General features: G+C 39.3%; 2 protein-coding genes across 4 annotated transcripts in view; one reads left to right on the top strand and one right to left on the bottom strand.

The window, feature by feature from the left end:
- Positions 1 to 6,050: 6,050 nt before the first annotated feature.
- The window catches only part of LOC134790964 (stathmin-4), a 62,340-nt gene continuing 50,825 nt past the window's right edge, over positions 6,051 to 17,565 (bottom strand). For 2 of the 3 annotated variants that reach the window (XM_063761991.1, XM_063761990.1), the window contains 6 exons: positions 15,157 to 15,323; positions 14,355 to 14,569; positions 13,778 to 13,895; positions 12,313 to 12,453; positions 11,159 to 11,299; positions 6,051 to 6,131 (listed from right to left, as the gene is read on the bottom strand). In XM_063761991.1, the coding sequence (XP_063618061.1) occupies positions 6,057 to 6,131; positions 11,159 to 11,299; positions 12,313 to 12,453; positions 13,778 to 13,895; positions 14,355 to 14,569; positions 15,157 to 15,323 (857 nt within the window). In that variant the 3' untranslated portion in view covers positions 6,051 to 6,056. The remainder of the gene's footprint in view (positions 6,132 to 11,158; positions 11,300 to 12,312; positions 12,454 to 13,777; positions 13,896 to 14,354; positions 14,570 to 15,156; positions 15,324 to 17,565) is intronic. The other variant, XM_063761992.1, reaches the window with a different exon arrangement.
- Positions 7,024 to 9,296, top strand: LOC134790974 (uncharacterized). Its single transcript, XM_063762007.1, has 4 exons — positions 7,024 to 7,239; positions 7,520 to 7,785; positions 8,256 to 8,387; positions 8,868 to 9,296. The coding sequence occupies exons 1-4, from the start codon at positions 7,113 to 7,115 to the stop codon at positions 9,285 to 9,287; spliced, it is 945 nt and encodes a 314-aa protein (XP_063618077.1). The 5' UTR covers positions 7,024 to 7,112; the 3' UTR covers positions 9,288 to 9,296.

Genomic DNA, 17,565 nt, shown 5'->3' with positions numbered 1-17,565 from the left:
CAATACATATTAGTTAGTGATGACTGTTTCAACGGCCTTGTTTTATATTGAAACTAAAAAAAATTAACCTTAACATCATTGTTAGTAGGTAATTGCCTAAGATACAATACAACGATCAGCAAATATTATGACATAAAAGTACAGTGGGAGAAAATCCTAGTTGCCTTACCATCATCCAAACAGTAATCGGTTGTAAAATGGTACAATATCAAACAGCTTCAACATGAAATAAGCTTTAAAACCAGCCAATAAAGTTTATTTTAGCCTGCTACGGAAACATTAGTAGTTTTTACAAGTAGCGCCAGGCCACGGTGACCCATACCTTGAGCCATGTCAATAACTTCTGAAATATATATATTTCTTGTATTTTTTAAATATGTATTTTTCTGTTTGCTTGCATCGCATATGTATCTAGAATTTCAGTATATTTACTATATTGCACTGATAGTAAACCAAACTTGAATATTCTAGACCCTGTTTTCATTAAAAAATACGTGTTTATAATTTTTTAACCTAATATACCTTATAGAAATGGTTGTTAGCTTATATGATACTTATGTTATTACATCAAATTACGTTTCGTTTAAGTTTAAATCAGAATTTATTCAAGACTCACATGTGAGTCACTGGCCCTGCGGAACTGTTTGAGCATGACCCATACGCTGAGTCGCTGGCCCTGAATAGGTTAACTCACACTCACGTACAGTCAGTAGCAGAAGTTGCTAAGCGGGACAGATGATCAAAATGATCGTGACGCGACTTTATTGTTAAGAGAATAAGAGCATGTCAAGGTAGTTAAACACCTCGCCCATTAAGTAACTTTGCTGCTGACTGTATGTTAAAGCCAGGGACTTCTTTGCCATTTCTGTAACTTTCCTCTCCTTTTCGTCTTTGGTGGTGACGTCGTGGCCCTTTCGGCCGCGACACCAATCTTTTCATAAAATAAGCATTTGAGTGATAGAGGCAGATAACGATTGTCGATATTTGTCGATAGGCTGTCGGCGTGATTGGAGCAAGTAAAGTCGAGGGCAATACAAAGAGCGGCACGTAACGTTGTTCGTTTCATAAATAAGTTCCTCGTGTATGATAAAACTAGATCTGGTAACTACAAGTACCTAATAGACAGCGCTGAGCCGGAGCAGGCTTTCCTCTTCCCTTTGGGGGGTAGCCAAGAGCTAATCTCGTGGCTAGGACATCAGATCAGCATAGTATAAGTTAAGGAACAATTATATCGAGCGGCGTCGCCTGAGACAAAAGTGCATACTGCTCCATACATCTACTTCCCCCACAATCAACTCCCTGCACTCTCTACCGACACGTTATGGTGGGGATTGAAACCCTGGGGTTATTCCCACCTGTAACTACCAACTTGTAAACACAGGATTTGGATTTGGTACTGGATTAAAAATTCCCAACGGTTACCACAACAAACAAGTATATTTTTTATCATAAGTTTTTGGCAAAAAAAACATTTTTGGTACAAGTTTTTATCGCCGACTGTACTTTTGTTTTCACATGCAACTACTTATAGTACTCATCGAGACATTAGTTTGCTTTGTTTTATCACACAGTACCTATGGCTTGCTGGGGCCAACCCCTGTCTCTATCAGATTAGCTCGATTGTACCTATGCATGCAAATTTTCAGCTTCATAGGAAACCGCGAAGTGGGTCAAATTTAACTTGCAAAATTTGACTCGTACAAACCCGTATATAGCAAGTTAAATTAAAACTTGTAAAAAGGTATAAATACAATAAAACACAAATTAATTAATATTTATGACTTTATTCAATACGACAATGAACCTACAAAAAGTACTTCAACTGCCCACGAACTGAAGCACATCAATACGTAAAATATAAGATAACCGAACGTACGGCGCGGCGCTAGGCCGACAAGCATCTCGCATACATGATTCCCGATCGTGAGAAAAAAGGCGTCACAATACCCAAGGCGATTGGTCAGAAGGTTACACAAGCTAATAGTACTTACACCAGAGACCGATCAATAAAACAGAATGCTAATTCATTCCCTGAAATAAGAAATGTGATAGTGGTACTTTATTCTGACACTTAGGACCACATCGATAAGTAAGGAATCATGAGGAATTTCGTACATTGACCGGGCATTTTCTATTTCTATCGCACGCGTGTAATTATATGGCTGTCCCGCCCGTGATGCCGGCGGTCGATGCCAGTGTGCGAGCAATATAATTATGCGCGTGCGATAGAGATACGAAATGGCGGCTAAATGATTTACTTTATCTACAGAATTCATTTTCATAGATTCAGAGAAAACATTTTAAAGGAACTTGAGATGAACAGTCGTTATTATTATTATTAATCGGTCTCTGTTTACACTAGTCCCTATCAGGACACCGAGCGAAGCCTCCCAGCTCCCTCCGCGGCAAGCTATACCGACTCTAACTTATATACAATTATTATCCTCCCACTGACCCTAAATTAACCGCGAAAACATACTATAAAATACAGATGTAGTGCATAATTGTTTTCCATCGTATTTTCTCGGAAACGTTCGTTGTCACGCTACTTCAGTCAACCTCAGTTTTTGTACGCAGACTGACTGAAATAGCAAGACACGTTCGTACGTTTCCGTGAAAATACGATGGAAAATAATCATGCACTACATCTGCACAAGATCCTCTCCGTATCTTAAAACAGATTAATAAACGAATATACATGCGGATTTTATTAATAAATCGTTACGATTTGTGCTGCTGTTTTTCAGAACCACTAAGGGTTAGCAACGCGCGTGTGACACCAGTGTTCCAAGCTGCCATGGGCTAGGTTAACCGTTTATCATAAAGCAAACCTAAAACTTTTTTTGCCACAATCGTAGTATTAAAAAGATATTCTAATTTAGACTCCGCATGTCTATAAGTCTATTTCCCTGCGCTTAAATGTATCGATATAATTTGTGCCTAACCGAAGTCGATACACATATCACTAGAGCAAAACATCACAGAAGCCGTGCCCGACTCAGCCCCACTACCTTTAAAAAAATATAAAACGCTATGAAAGGCAGTTTTTACACTCTATTGATATCAGAGAGCCGATTATGATATAGTGAGGCACTTCTATTTTTATTGTTTCCTTGAGATCGAGTGAGCTCTGTCCAACGCTGGCGAGGCCTGCCCATAGATATCAGGATATTAAGCTGTTTTTGTTTTGTTTTTGTATCCCAGCCGGGCTAGCACATGATTGGCGCGACAGTATCTCGCCAGCGAGATAAGACTACCTCAACTACCTGTCTCTGTTTAATTTAGAAAAAGACAGGTAATCTATCTCGTGGGCGAGATACTGTCGCGCCCCTCCTGTGCTAGGCCTTACTCATACTATAATTCTATTGGTATTTGGTCAACCCAATCATGCTTTTGCATCAATTATGTTTTCAAAATAACAGTACGGCTACCACCAGCTTTCTGCGTAAAGTAAGTTCCGCAGACGTTAGAGAATATGTCACTTTGACACTGCTATGGCAGTCGTGATGTAATGAGGCTACTGATCGGTCTCATCGGTCAGAAAAATTGAACCTCTCGTGGGCCAAGTATTTGAAAGATGTCAACCATTAGAAAATGTAACACTGTGGCGAACACAGCCAATAGAATTGGAACCTTTCATTGATCAAACAAAGTTGAAACATTTCTTTTGATGCAAGCAAAAGAAATTCAATCAAAACTTTCCATTAGACATTTAATACTAGCGGGGTTTACAAGGCTATAATATTCTGATATCAAAGACTGAACACGCCCGGACATATCCGAACATGTCCGAATATATCCGAACATGTCTTAGGGCCGACACAACCAGTCACACACCCACGACCAACAATCTTATTTTTATAAACATTGCAGACCAAATAATTCATTTCAAAACTGCTGTTATGTGAGCTATCTGTATTTTATCTAGTTAACTAGGGTGGTCACTTTTGGGAAGTGATGATAGGTAAGTGTTATAGAGCTAATAATATTTGGTTGCAATGTCCAATGTGAATAATATCCTAACATCTTAAGTCGTTATAATACATGTGGAGAGTGTTCTCTAAAGGGCTTATATCTCTATGGACACCAAACAAGAATAAAACCCTTTTGAAAAGACGCTCCTCACATGTGACAAACTCCAATGTTCAAAGTATTGTCATATATTTTAAACAACGTTGTTTAGACTTGCCCCCAATAAACTTAACCCAAACTTTAAAACGATCAGGGTATTTGTCTGGATTTGGAAAGACGAGCAGCACTGCATCTTTCTCCGAACATCCAAATGCACATCGATGCGGCATATGATGTTGTTTAGATATTACTAACATGTAGGATATATGCTACTGGTAACAAATTTAAGTAATTTCATAACTCCAAGGGAGAAATAGGACAAAAAAACGTTAAAATGTGGCCAGTGACATATTCCATTAATTAGATCGTTGGTCCATACAAACATTTTCGGTCCGATAATACACACAGACGGTAGCAATGGCGAATTATCGATACGAATGTGACAACTTAAATTACATTACCTTTATTATACTTTCCTAAAAATACTGCCGCGTATGATAAACATTTAAAATAATGATATAAGTCTATAAACTAACTATAGGGATGTTTGTATCCCGAACGCCCGCTCAAAATCTTTTAAAACTTGAATGAATTGTTTAAAATGTAGCATGATTTCGATTTTAGCCCTTACGGGGTGGAGTTAAGGTTCACGTATAAAACCGGGTAGGAGTTCCAAATGAGATCACGATATGAGGCCTCAGCAATGTTGCCATGATGAAATTAACAAGTTTGAAATTAAAATGTTTCATCGAAGCGTGACCACGAGTGTAAGCGGGACGCACCGCTGTTCTAACACCACTGATGACTCGACGCATTATATTTCCACAGGTCTATTTATTATCTTACAAACATGAAAACTAAATTAATAGGGAGTATTACTGCAATGTTCTGCCGCCAGAGTGCAGCACTAGCTCCTCTAGTAAACCATAGAGTAACTTATACATACTGTGCCTGAAACTGTTTTTTGACAAGTTTTCGCATACCATACAATAAAATATGACATTGATGCATCAAGGCGGTTTGTTAACAAGGGCCTACCGGGAAACGCGAAAATCGACATTTAGTTATCTGCCTCTTTATCGCTCGAATATGCACGAGTGATTAGATAACGAAATTTCGATTTTCGTGTTTCGCGGTAGACCCCCAGGTTGTGACGAATAGTGGTAGTGGCGCCTCCTACGCAAAGTTTCGCGTAATATTCCCTATTGCACTAGATGAGTTAACCCTAAGTCTAAGACAATTTCGTGCTTCGAATTTGACAACTACAAGAGATAGATGGCGCTGTACAGCTCAGTGGTTACTCCGGTTGTCAAAAAGTGAAGTGACGATTCTGTGACGACATAATATACGGCGCAGTACAGCGCCATCTGTTTCATTTGTCAAACTATGTGGCACGATTTTTTTAGACGTCACCTCTCTATTACAATCAATACAAATCAACTACAAATATTTTAAGTTAATCAATGTAACTATGGCCCATTCAATATTACGTTAGTTTCCCTCATCGATATTTGTGTCGACGCATATTAAAATTACGTGAGCAATTTCAAGCATGCATTGCTACATTTTGCGAAGCCTCTGGAATACTTAAATAATATTCTATGGACCAGAGTTTGGTATTACTTTGCGATATTTGTAATAGAGCCCCATTTTCATATTTAAGTTACTGCGAATACACGTTTAGAAAAGAAAATAAAGCCATCCTTAAAGTTATAGGCCCATTCCAGAGTAGTTTTTTTTGCCTTGTTAAACCTTCTCATTTTCATTCATTAAATTCTTGTCATCAACAGGCCAGCTGTTTATTAGTGAACTTTTTTCTGTTTTAAACGTGATTCGTCGCACATCACGTTTTCAATATGGACCGTATGTGAATAGAAACAAGGTTGAATGTGGAATATCCGGGCGTGGTTGCGTTCACCGGCGTGTGTGTCGGTGCGGGTCCCTCGTGTGTGTGTGTGTGTGTGTGTGTGTGTGTGTGTGTGAGCCTAGCCGCAGGAGGGCGCGGGCTCGGCGTCGGCGCGCGCGCTCTTGTTCTGGCGCACGAGCTCCGCGCGCCGCTCCTGAAACGATCACGAACACGTGTTTATTTCAGCTCCGCTTTCTCTGTTTATAGCTTACATACTATAATGACGCCTCTACTCAATTCGATTGGCCGATTTACACCAGGGTCCTGTGATTTTGTACTTAATTATGAGACCGGTTTGACGAATTGGGGAAACAGAACTGTAATTTTTGTATCTGGATTGTAAACAAGATCAATGCTGTGTAATATGCAGTCTGAGGCTATCGACTATCTAGATAATCTATAAGTCGACTTATGACTTATTAGCAGAGATCGGACCAATTGGCGTCATTGCTCGCAACAATGTGGACATGACTTCAAAATAGATTAAATAATTAATCATTTCATCAATTTCTTACCTGAGGTTTAATATTGATTCCTAATCAATATTAAACCTCAACATTAAGCTTTCTTAAAATGTGAATTTATTAAAGAAAATAATCAGTATGTTTTTTAAATTTTCTGTAGGTACTCATTTTTTAATATCAAACATATATTTAAGTGCTATGTATTGACTAGGGAACAAAATTAAATCTCAGGTAAAATATTTATTAAAATAATTAAATGATTAATTATTTAATCATATTTGGAGTTATGTCCACATTATTGCGAGCAGTGACGCCAATCTGTCCGATCCCTGCTTATTAGCTACGTTTTTTGTTGTAAACAGGATGTTAACCTTGGCATTGAAGGCAGTCTGCCATCTTGTGAGCTACATTACAATACAAGCTTAAACTTAACATTTACAATTCGCACCAACAAAAAGGGGGCTCCTGTGCTGCCCCCTACTGTTCATGCACGCTTCCTATATTAAGAAAGTAGTATTCTTGTCCGCCATCACATTTTTATTTGATTTCCGAACGAATTCTGTCACATTTTGACGTTTGAAAGTTAGGTTAGAAATGAGAATAATAAGTTGGAAGTTAGGTTAGTTTGCCTTGTAACATTCTGTTATTGTATAATTTATTTTATTAGCACTATGTTTGTGGAAGAGAGTGAGGATATAAGTAATGCTAAAAGCCGTCTCCTGGACGTGTTCGCCGACCTTGACGACGATGAACTAAAAGCTATGGAACAGTGGATCGGTAGTAAACAGTTTAAAAAAGGTAGCTATTGTTATCACTGTGTTCCTCAAACTAATTTAAATACTTTGTTAAATCAATATCATTTCTTCCCTAATTTGCAAGGCAGACCTAACCATAATCAACTAGTTCTCTGAACAAGTGAATATAATGGAAAATATAGCCGGTCAAACAAGAAAATTTTCTATGGGACGATAACCCTTTGCGCCTACATATTTTTAATTTGCTTTTTTCTACTGACGGAAATTGCTTGACAGAGTATAATAGTTAACCTTAATTTCCTTTTAATGTTTTATTTTTACAGATTTAGAAAACAAGAAATCAATAAAACAATCAGAGGAAGTACTAAACAAAATAGCAGATGCGATCAAAGGGATGGTGCCGTTTGAGGCAGAGATGGTATCAGAAAAGATAGAGTTCCCCGCAGTGGGGGATGTGGCAGATTGCAACAGAGTGAACACTCGGCACGTGGACGAGTTCCTGTATGATGAGGAGCAGGTTCAGGAGCTCGTGAAGAACGGGAAGCTGTCTAGACATTATTGTCTTGATTGCAATTCACAGAATATTAAAGTAAGCTACTTTGGCAATTATGATAAACACTTGTAGGTTCACTAAATGTGATTTCAGTTTAACTTATTATGACCTTTGACTGTAATTACAACCATTTTTTTGTCAAATCTTTGAATCTGGCATCCCTTTTTCACTCCGTCAGTTCAAAGAAAACATGTCAATACCACAATTGTTCATTTGGACACATATATGAATTATATTTCTGATTGTATGTAGCAGCCAGAAATATCTAACAATCAAAAAAATCATTAAGTGCCACTTTCACCATCCCACTAACCCCAGGTTAACTGCTTAAACCTGGAGTTACCATAGTTACCAGTACAATTTGACACTGGGTTAACCTCAGGTTAGTGGGATGGTGCAAGTGGCGCTAAAGAACACAGTCAAAAATGTGTAAATAAAAATTAAGTGGATAAGAACTCCCAGTCAATAGATCAAGTATATTTTTTTAAAGTAATATCATTTTTCAGGAGCTGACATACATTTCACATTCCAAGTCCAGAGTACAGCTCCAGTACATATTTAAAGTTCTGCTGCCAAAGGATCTGGAGTGTAAACTAATTTTGGATGTGGGCTCCAGGTTTGGCGGCGTTTTGTTTGGGGTAAGTCGTAATATTTTTTTTATTTGTTTGTGAAAAGGAATGTTTAACTGTTAACTACTGTTATTTAGTTTCCTAAACTGAAAATCGTAGTTCAAGACAAAAAGTAAGACAATGTTGCCAGTTTTTACTAGCACGTCTTGTATTTATGTAAAAATAAGTAAATAAAAGTACTTTTATAAATCGTAGGAGTAAAATTACCAATAAATAAATTATCTTAGCGTGTTTATTTATAAAAAAAGGAATTTACTATTTTACAAACAATTTATTGTCTTACTTTTTTTGGTCTTGAACTATGATTTTCAGTTAGGCATATTTTATGTTTGTTCTTAATAGTCTCTCGCATTGGTCTTAATTGTCATTTGCGGAAGTGCCGCACTCTTATGGACGCTGTTTAAACCATCATCTTATTGATGTTACAGGCCAATGATGATTCAGAAAATTATTCTTGTATGTGTAGCTAATTTCTTTTTCCTTTTCCAGGCATATTATTATACAAATGCTTCAAAGATTATTGGCATTGAACTTAACAAAGAATGTTGTGAGATACAAGAGAAGGTGATAGCTCAATATAAAATGGACAAAAACAGAATACAAGTAGTAAACTCGGATGTACTAAACAAGGGTGATGTAGTAAAGAAATCTGATGTTTGTATCATTAATTGTTTAGACTTTTTCGTGAGTATAGAGGAGCACAAAAGATTGTGGTATTTTTTCAAGGAGCTTTTAAGAAAGGGTAGTTTTGTTGTCCTGGACAGGAGTATTGCCGACACATTACAGCCGCTGGATATGTTTGAAGAGTTTGCGGATTGGCTGAGTGTTAGTAAACCACTTCAATTAGAAAATGAGATCTTGTTTGATGTGGAAGATTTACATGAGTTATATTTGTACACTGTTAATTAATCAGTACAATAAATATATAAACAAAGACATTTTTTTTAGTTATAGTACCTACTCACCCGATAATTAGATTTAGTTTTATAGTTTCAGTTGTTTGTGGCCCATAAGATAATATGCCAGGTCTGATTCTATAAACTTTTGTCACCACTTGTCATTTTGTCCCGGCAATTTTTATCAAGATGGCAATAACTTTTATACGAGTATTTTATATTGTTGAGTCCAATTTATCTCTAATGGCAGGCGTGGCTCACTCCGCGATTTCGTCGCTTTGCTACAGGTAGCTAAAAGTACATCCATTCCACACCAATTTTGGTGGCTAGCCATAAGCCGCGCGTGACGCTGTCGCCACCTAGCGGCCATATCTGTCCTGATCGTAACAGACGCGTTTTGTTAGAGAGTGAGTCTTCTGTACCTAGTATGTACTATTATTTATTCTGTGCTAATGGTGATTGCACATATAGCAGCCACTTGCACAGGTTACATGCATTGTGTAAACAACGCTGTAAAGAAGCGTGTGGTTCCAGCTATTAATAACTTGTACAGTCGACGTCAAAGATATCTTTACATTTATCTCCTTATTACAAAGGAGTAAGGTGCATATCAGCGCAAGCAACCCACGCAAGTAACCTGCATGATATGCGCGACTGGAGTAAATAAAACCGCAGCTAATACAAATAACTTGCACAAAATGCTTCTGCGAATAGCTCTCGGCTTTCACCATGTGCAAGCACCATAAGTAAATCTTATTTTAGGTCTGCCGTTCAACTGAGGCGGCTGTTAAGAAGTTACTACGGTCACAGTATCCATAAGGGCACACGGGGCCCGTGCCCAGGGCCCCCATCCTCAGGGGGCCCCGAAGGACAGACAGTAACAGTATATTTGATTACCCATAATAAATAGAAGATCATAGTAGAAAAATGTTAGTTTAATTCGCTTTCTTTACTTTCCAAAAGGGCCCCAAATTCTTATGTGCCCAGGGGCCCCAGCATAGTTAAAGACGGCCCTGTACGGTCAGCTAAGGATTAATAGAATTCCCAAAAGTCAGCTGCCTTCAATCACAGCACAACTTTTTTATCAACCGCCTGAGATGAAATGGCAGACTATAGTATACAGGGTGGCTAAAAAATAACTATATTCCCGTTGCCAGGTAGGTTTTGGGATTATACTGAGGAACTTTTACTATGGGACCAACTCCGAATCCCGAAAATAGATTTAGCTCTTTCATACATTTTGGCTGGTTCATTTTCTATGGGAGGGTAAATTTATTTTCCGGACTCGGGGTTGGTCCCTAAGGGAGCGTTCAAGTATTATGTAACGCAATTTTTGGACATTTTTGACCCCCCCTCCCCCCATGTAACGCGCCGTAACGTTTTTCTGTACCCCCCTCCCCAGAGTAAAACGTTACGTAACCACCAAGTGACCATTTTTTTTACCTAAAGGCCACAATTATGTGGCGTAAAGTACCGGAAAGTCGCTAAATTACCTTTGTTATCGTTTTAATCGCGTCAATATTATTAATTAGCATTTGATATGTCTAAAATTTTGAGAAAAATCACGTTTTAAAAAATGCGTGAGAGGATCTCTCTACGCGACCGTTCTGATGGGTTAAAAAACAATGTTACGTAACGCGTAGTTCAAACCCCCCCTCCCGCCCCTGTAACGCATCGTAACGTTTTACAAGACCCCCTCCCCTCCAAATTCGTTACGTAATACTTGAACGCTCCCTAAGTAAAAGTTGCTCAGTTCAGTATAATCCCAAAACCTCCATGGCAACGGGACTTATTTTTTAGCCACCGTGTATAGTATTAAATTATTATGGTATGTAGATAGTACTAAAAGAACACGGTGGAAAGCCACAGCAATGTGCACCGTACCTCCTCCTTAACAAAGGCGAGTTTCTTCTGTATCTCCAGCTCCCGCTTCTGCTCGGCGGCGCTGAGCTTGGTCTCGATGTCCTTAGTGATCTCCTCAACCTTGGCCGTGACGGTCGAGCGCGCCTCCTCGATCTTAGCGATCTGATGGGGGATGAGTAACAAAAAAATAAGGGAAAATAATTAAAAAAAATGGTTTAAATAATTGTGATGAGAATGATATGACTCGTGGCCTATCGAGGTTTCTCTTGTATGTTTTTTTAATAGTTATTTTTCGTTTTTTTTAGCATTAGAAAAAAGGTAAATAATCTTGATGTGTCTTTTAATTGAAAAACATGTTTTAAAAATAAGTCACGGCAAATATGTAACAATTATGAATCTAATACGATCATTTATATTGTTCTGCTTTCATAAGTAATAGTTACTGATTTTTAAATAGCGATTTTCAATTAAAAGACTTGTCAAGATCGCTTACCTTCTTTCTAATGCTAAAAAAAACGAACTATAGTAGAATTGTTTCGAGAACTTATATTTGAAACATCGAAAAGCTATGATATAAAAAATCGTCAAAATATAATTTTGGTAGAAAAAAATAAATAACAAGTTGATGTTGGATGATATCCTGTTAATTGTATACCTGTGTTGGGGAGTCTGCTCTGTCCTGTGGATTCTGGTTTAGAACGCGTCGATCGTGATCTTAGTCGCAGTTGTCTAATTCAAACCTCAGGAATCTAAATTGACATTGATGCTTCATGCTCCGATGCCAAAAGCCCGTAGTGCTAAGGCCTATTACTGTGCTTGGAGGTGTTGGTTATAAACCTTCGGAGGAAGCCTAACTGCCTTTGCAGTTCCACCTGTGATCATGTAGCCAACTGCCACACAGCTCAATTAGCACCCGCGGAAATTTAAGTAGCTAATATTGGCATATAACCTAGTTGCCTGCTGATGTTGGTCTAACAGGTATTTTTCTGCGGCAAAAGGTCAATCAGGATTATCAGGGGTTAAATAGCGGTCATTGGACCACAGCAACTATGGTCTTGGATGGAACTTCCCCAAATGATCTGGACATACCTTGGCTTCTAAAAGACTGTGTTCCTTCCGCCAACGATTAAACCGAAGAATGAGGACCTAAAAGACAATACAGTATGGTATCTCACATGATGGCGCCGTTTCTCGCGCTGCTCGGCGTCGCGGGCGAGGCGGCGCTCCTCGGCCTGCTGCAGCTTGTCCTGGATGGAGGTCTCGAGCTGCTGGAAGCGCTCCTGGTTGCCGGCGCGGACCTTGCGCACCTGCTCCTCCTACAGCACAAGGCCCAAGCGGACGACATTCAAATGAGGCGGTATGGAGACAGAACATTTTTGCTAATGAATATCAAAGTCATCTTAATTCGGCTACCATGTTTAGGATAATAATTATTACCGAGAGACACAGAACATAATGAGGCCGTTTCCGAACCGTTTTAGAAAAAGAGCTTTGTGATGCGAACATTTTTTTTAAACAGTGACTAAGCAATACATTTCTTGTTTAAAACTGAAGTCAAAGTTCTGATGTGCAATATTAAACAAAAAAAATCAGTATTCCCCCAACTGTTTGAACTGTTTCCAATAAGGATAAGCGACTGACTTATTAAAACGCAAAAATGTTCTGTTTTCTCTCCAGATGACAAAATGGCAGTGAAATTATAAACATTGCCTACGGACCACGAGCGAAGCTCCCCTTATAACGTAGTTAAAACATCTCCGGTAACTTATTGGATGGCTAATGGCTGCCAGCGAACGGTTAATCAAATTGGGCCGAGAGTGGCGCCCGTGGAGACGCCGGCAATCAATGGATGATTTTATAAAACTAACATCGATATTGTGCAACGCCATAGTAATAACACATTAAAATGCAGTATCATTTTGTTTTCTCGTAGTTTATATACAGAAAAACAAGATGTCAAATATACATAACGACAATGTCAGTGTCAAACGCCTTAGTAAAGCCGAGTAGGAATAATTAGTTCACACAACAACACACAAACATTCAATAGTGCAGGGGTCGGAAAACTTTTGAGAAGAGCCGCAGTAGAAATCACCAGTTGAAGGACAGTCAACAGCCAACAGTCGTTTAGGAACTCCAAGTGTTTGAAGTGACCTTTTTAGTGGCTTGAAGAGCCACGGTTTGCCGACCCCTGCAACAGTGCAATATTTGGCTGCTAAGCTGGCGTGTGCATTGATATAGGAAATAGATCAATGTAGAACATACAATGTAAATGAGTGATGTCAAGTGTCATTGGAAGTATTGAATTCAAAAATAATATACTGGGTGTCCAGTAATAAATAGATAACCTTCTAACCACCGACAGACCTTAGGCTGGTCCATAAAATGCACTCATAGGTCTAGTAAAAGTTTCCTGGTTTTCGAGATAATACAATACAATACAAATATTCTTCATTGCACACCTCATTACAGAAAACAATACAAAGAATACAGAAAAGAAGAGGTTAAACAACAGGCGGTCTTATCGCTAAAAAGCGACTCTCTTCCAGACAACCCTTCCCTTACCCCCCCTTCCCTTTTGTTTTTTTTTTTAAACTAACTAACTTTTCTATCTTTTTTTAAAAAGGTAGTTGCACTTACATGTTCGCGCAGGCGCTCGAGCATCTTCTTGATGTTCTCGTCGCGCTGCGCGGCCGCCGTGTTCATCTTCTCCTCGATGGCCTTGTACACCTCGGCCGTCTGCTGCTCCAGGGTCAACCTGTACATCAACACCAGACACCACTTAAGAGGGGGCCTATAGCCAGGATATTAGACAGGAACAAAAGATTGCGACGGACGGAAGATTTGGGGATTCGTGGCTTTTAACGTTTTATCTTAATAACCCTGAAAGTATATTCTGATTAAAATTTTGCTAGTCAAATTCCTCGGCTATATCGCTAGCTATTTTATAGTTATACTGCTATAGTATGCAGGGTCGTCCTTACCCTGCGTACCCTGCATATCGTTTTATACGATTGAATATAAATGAAAATTAGACATGTTTTCGAGATTTTTGTGTTCGGTCTATGGAGACGTGAGTAGGCTTGCTTCGCCCGAGGCACGTCTACACAGACCGAGCTGCTTCGCGTGGAGATTTCCTCGCGAGGCAGCTCGTTCGGTGTGGATCATATTGATGTAGGCCTCACATCTCTCCTGTAAGTGTGGCAGCTTCACTGACCTTGTCTTCTCGACGCCCTCGAGATGGTCCTTGAGCCGAGCCCGCAGCTCGTTGATGTACGCCTCGCGCTTCTCCTCGTGGGAGTCCATCTTGGCGTCCAGTGCCTCCTTGGTGCTGGCGATGAAGTTGTTGGACTGCTCGCTACGGAACCGCGACGCCTCCTCGATCTTGGCCATCTTCTGAGCGATCGCGGCCATTTTACTGGCTTCCAGACTCTGGAATGGAAATATTATTTTTATTTTATATTTCGAATGGTGTATATTTATGTCATCCAAATATGGAGTAGACCAACCGGGGTAGCCCTTTCACTTTGACTTAAAGAATGAAGAGTTGTGTTCCTGATGGCGTACCTATACGGTAGCCAGCGCTTTCAAGGATACTTTGTTGATAAGGGGCCTGAAAAGGCATTGGTTTAGAGCTTAATCATCAGGATAAAACGTAGGAAGTTTACATACTCTCATATATCCGCTCCGCAGTAGCCTGCAGTTTCGCTTGATCGCAGACGTCCCCTCTAGTGAGTCGTATACCAGAGTGTAACTCTCGGGTAAATATAAAGTGTACTCACACGTCTCCTCTCCTCGGCAGCCTTCAATTTCTCCTGTATCTCCTCGACAGAAGGGGTCTTCTCAGAGGAGTCGGCGCGGCCGACGGGCTCAGCGAGGATCACCTCGTACCTTACTCACATGTACCTGATGTACCCTCTCCGCAATAGCCTGTAGTTACCCCTAGCTTTTGAAGACCTCTCGATTGAGTCAGCGTACCTGGCTCTATCGACTCTCGGGTAAATATAAAGTGTACTCACACGTCTCCTCTCCTCGGCAGCCTTCAATTTCTCCTGTATCTCCTCGACAGAAGGGGTCTTCTCGGGGGAGTCGGCGCGGCGCGGCACGGGTACGCCGACGGGCTCGGCGAGGATCACCTCGTACGCCAGCCCGCCCTTCGACATCTCCTGGCAGCGGATTTCGGTCGCTGTCGACAATATGTATCAAATTAGGACAATTGGTAAAAAAGTAACATTTCCAAATACCTAAGTATGAGTATTATGATTTTTCACTAACTGTCAAAAGCTCAAATGTCAAAATAGTATACTATATTTTTCTTCGACGCATTTACATTCAGCTTTTGGTTTATTTTGGAAAGCGTTTTCACTTCTCAATTGAAGAAGAGTTCTATGAAACTCTTAAGGCCCCTGTACACAATGGGCCATCGCCGGCCACTCCAAGGGACGCAGCCATGCGGTAGAATGAGATAGCAATATTACTTGCTCCCTCTAACGCATAAATGCGTCCCTTGGAGTGGCCGGCGATGGCCCATTGTGTACTGGGGCCTTAATGAACATCACTAACCCGATACCTAAAGTATACGGTAGATTTACTAGCAGGTCAGTACCTGCCAGTGCCTTTGGCCAATAATCAAATTTGTATTTAGAATATTTTTCAGACCAGTAAAAAAATTGAATATATCTTGGACTCTTGGTAGCTTTTAGCTATAATAAAGGAATTGGCATGGTAGTAGCTTGCTGGCTAAAGCTTTGTTACACAAATATGAATAAAATGTATACAATGCAGATTTGCAGATAATAAAAATATGAAGAAAATAACAATAACAATTCGGTGACAAATTTGAGTTATTTGAGTAGGTACAAAAATTTGGTGATGGATGCAATTTTCCAAGTAATTTCTCGTGAAACAAAACATTTCCAGGATTTTCTCCGTTTAATTTAACTCTGCCAATGCAGCCAACGAAACAGTCTCAAGAAAATTAAATTACAAGGGGCTGCAACAAAGATGAATAAGTAAAAGGGGCAACTGGGGCAGAAGCGTGCATTTTAAATCCCCCTCGATTGTCCACAGATAATCTCCGCTGAGAAAACAAGTAAATTGAATGAATAGTCACTAGGAAATGAATTAAAGAGACGAATGAGTCTGGACTGCACTTGGGCACGTGGCCAGGATTCTTTCTGTCCGAATTGTTTAATGGTTAACACTAAGCGATATTTCTTGCAGCAGATTTAAAAGGATTTTTCTGTTGAGAGAGGTACAAAAGAGCCTTCGCAGAGAGAAAGCTCTTATAGACGGCGCGAGAAATTGCATGCGAGTTGCATTACATTGCGGTATTTGACCGTTTTCACACTCTCTATCTGAGCCTTAAACGGTGGAAAAACACCTTGTATTTTCTCACTCGCCTGACAATTCTTTTTTTAAATAATGCGTATTTATTAGCAGATAAGTAATTTACTTTCAAAAGACAATGAAATGATTCATCAAATCGATAACAGCGAATAGTGTCTACAACTACACAGTCGGTTGCTAAATAAGAAATGATAACGACAAAGGATACTAATTGTCTACATTAGGTGTACATATAGCGGGTCAAAGGATTGTTATCGTTCGACAGCATGTTTATTAAAAAGGAGAAAGTTGATAACAATGCTACATTTACTAAAAGATACGATCAACTGAAAAGAATAAGAACATACTTGGTCGCAAATAATTCAAATAAATACTGAAATTGAAATAATTCTGGAATTTATTTATTTGAGAGTCGCTCAAGAGGGAATTCAAAAATTAAATGCTATCTACTTGAGATATATGTACTGTCATTGTGCGTTTATTCCACAGTTTATTCGTTCGTTCAGTTTATTTGTTTCGTTTAGTAAACTGTAGGTACGAAAAAAAAATATCTTAGGCAACTAACGGTACGACACTAGTATTAAAATATGCTTCAAATGTTTTTATTATGTTTTCATTGTACGTTTGTGCGTGTGACCGCCATCAGGCAAGTTTAATGTTTGGTTTGAAAGATAGAGAAGAAGGTCACAGATAGCATCAAGGTATGTCCTATGCCCTTCTCATGGACTCAAACTATCTCCTTACCAAATTTATTTTTAATCGGTTTAAGCGCAAGGAGGTGACAGTGACTTGAGGTTTATCTAACCTAGGACCAAAGAGAATAGAGCGTATAGAGGCGGATTGTCAAAGTAAATTATGTAGCTACTGTAAATTTACTGCCATCTGTCGACAGAAGATTAAAACTGTTAGAACGCCATTTGATCCTTATTCTTTCACTGATATGTGTTCATTTGTTAAATATTGAAATTAACGCCATCTACTCGACTGTAGGCCAAAGGTCATGGCGCCATCGCTCTAAAAGATTGCACCATACCTTTGGCCTACTCTCGAGTAGATAGCGTTAATATGAATATTTAACA

This window comes from Cydia splendana, chromosome 5 (assembly GCF_910591565.1).
Source record: "Cydia splendana chromosome 5, ilCydSple1.2, whole genome shotgun sequence".
Taxonomy (NCBI): Eukaryota; Metazoa; Arthropoda; class Insecta; order Lepidoptera; family Tortricidae; genus Cydia; species Cydia splendana.
Note: the sequence above shows the minus strand (reverse complement) of the source record. Positions and strands in the feature narration are given on the sequence as shown.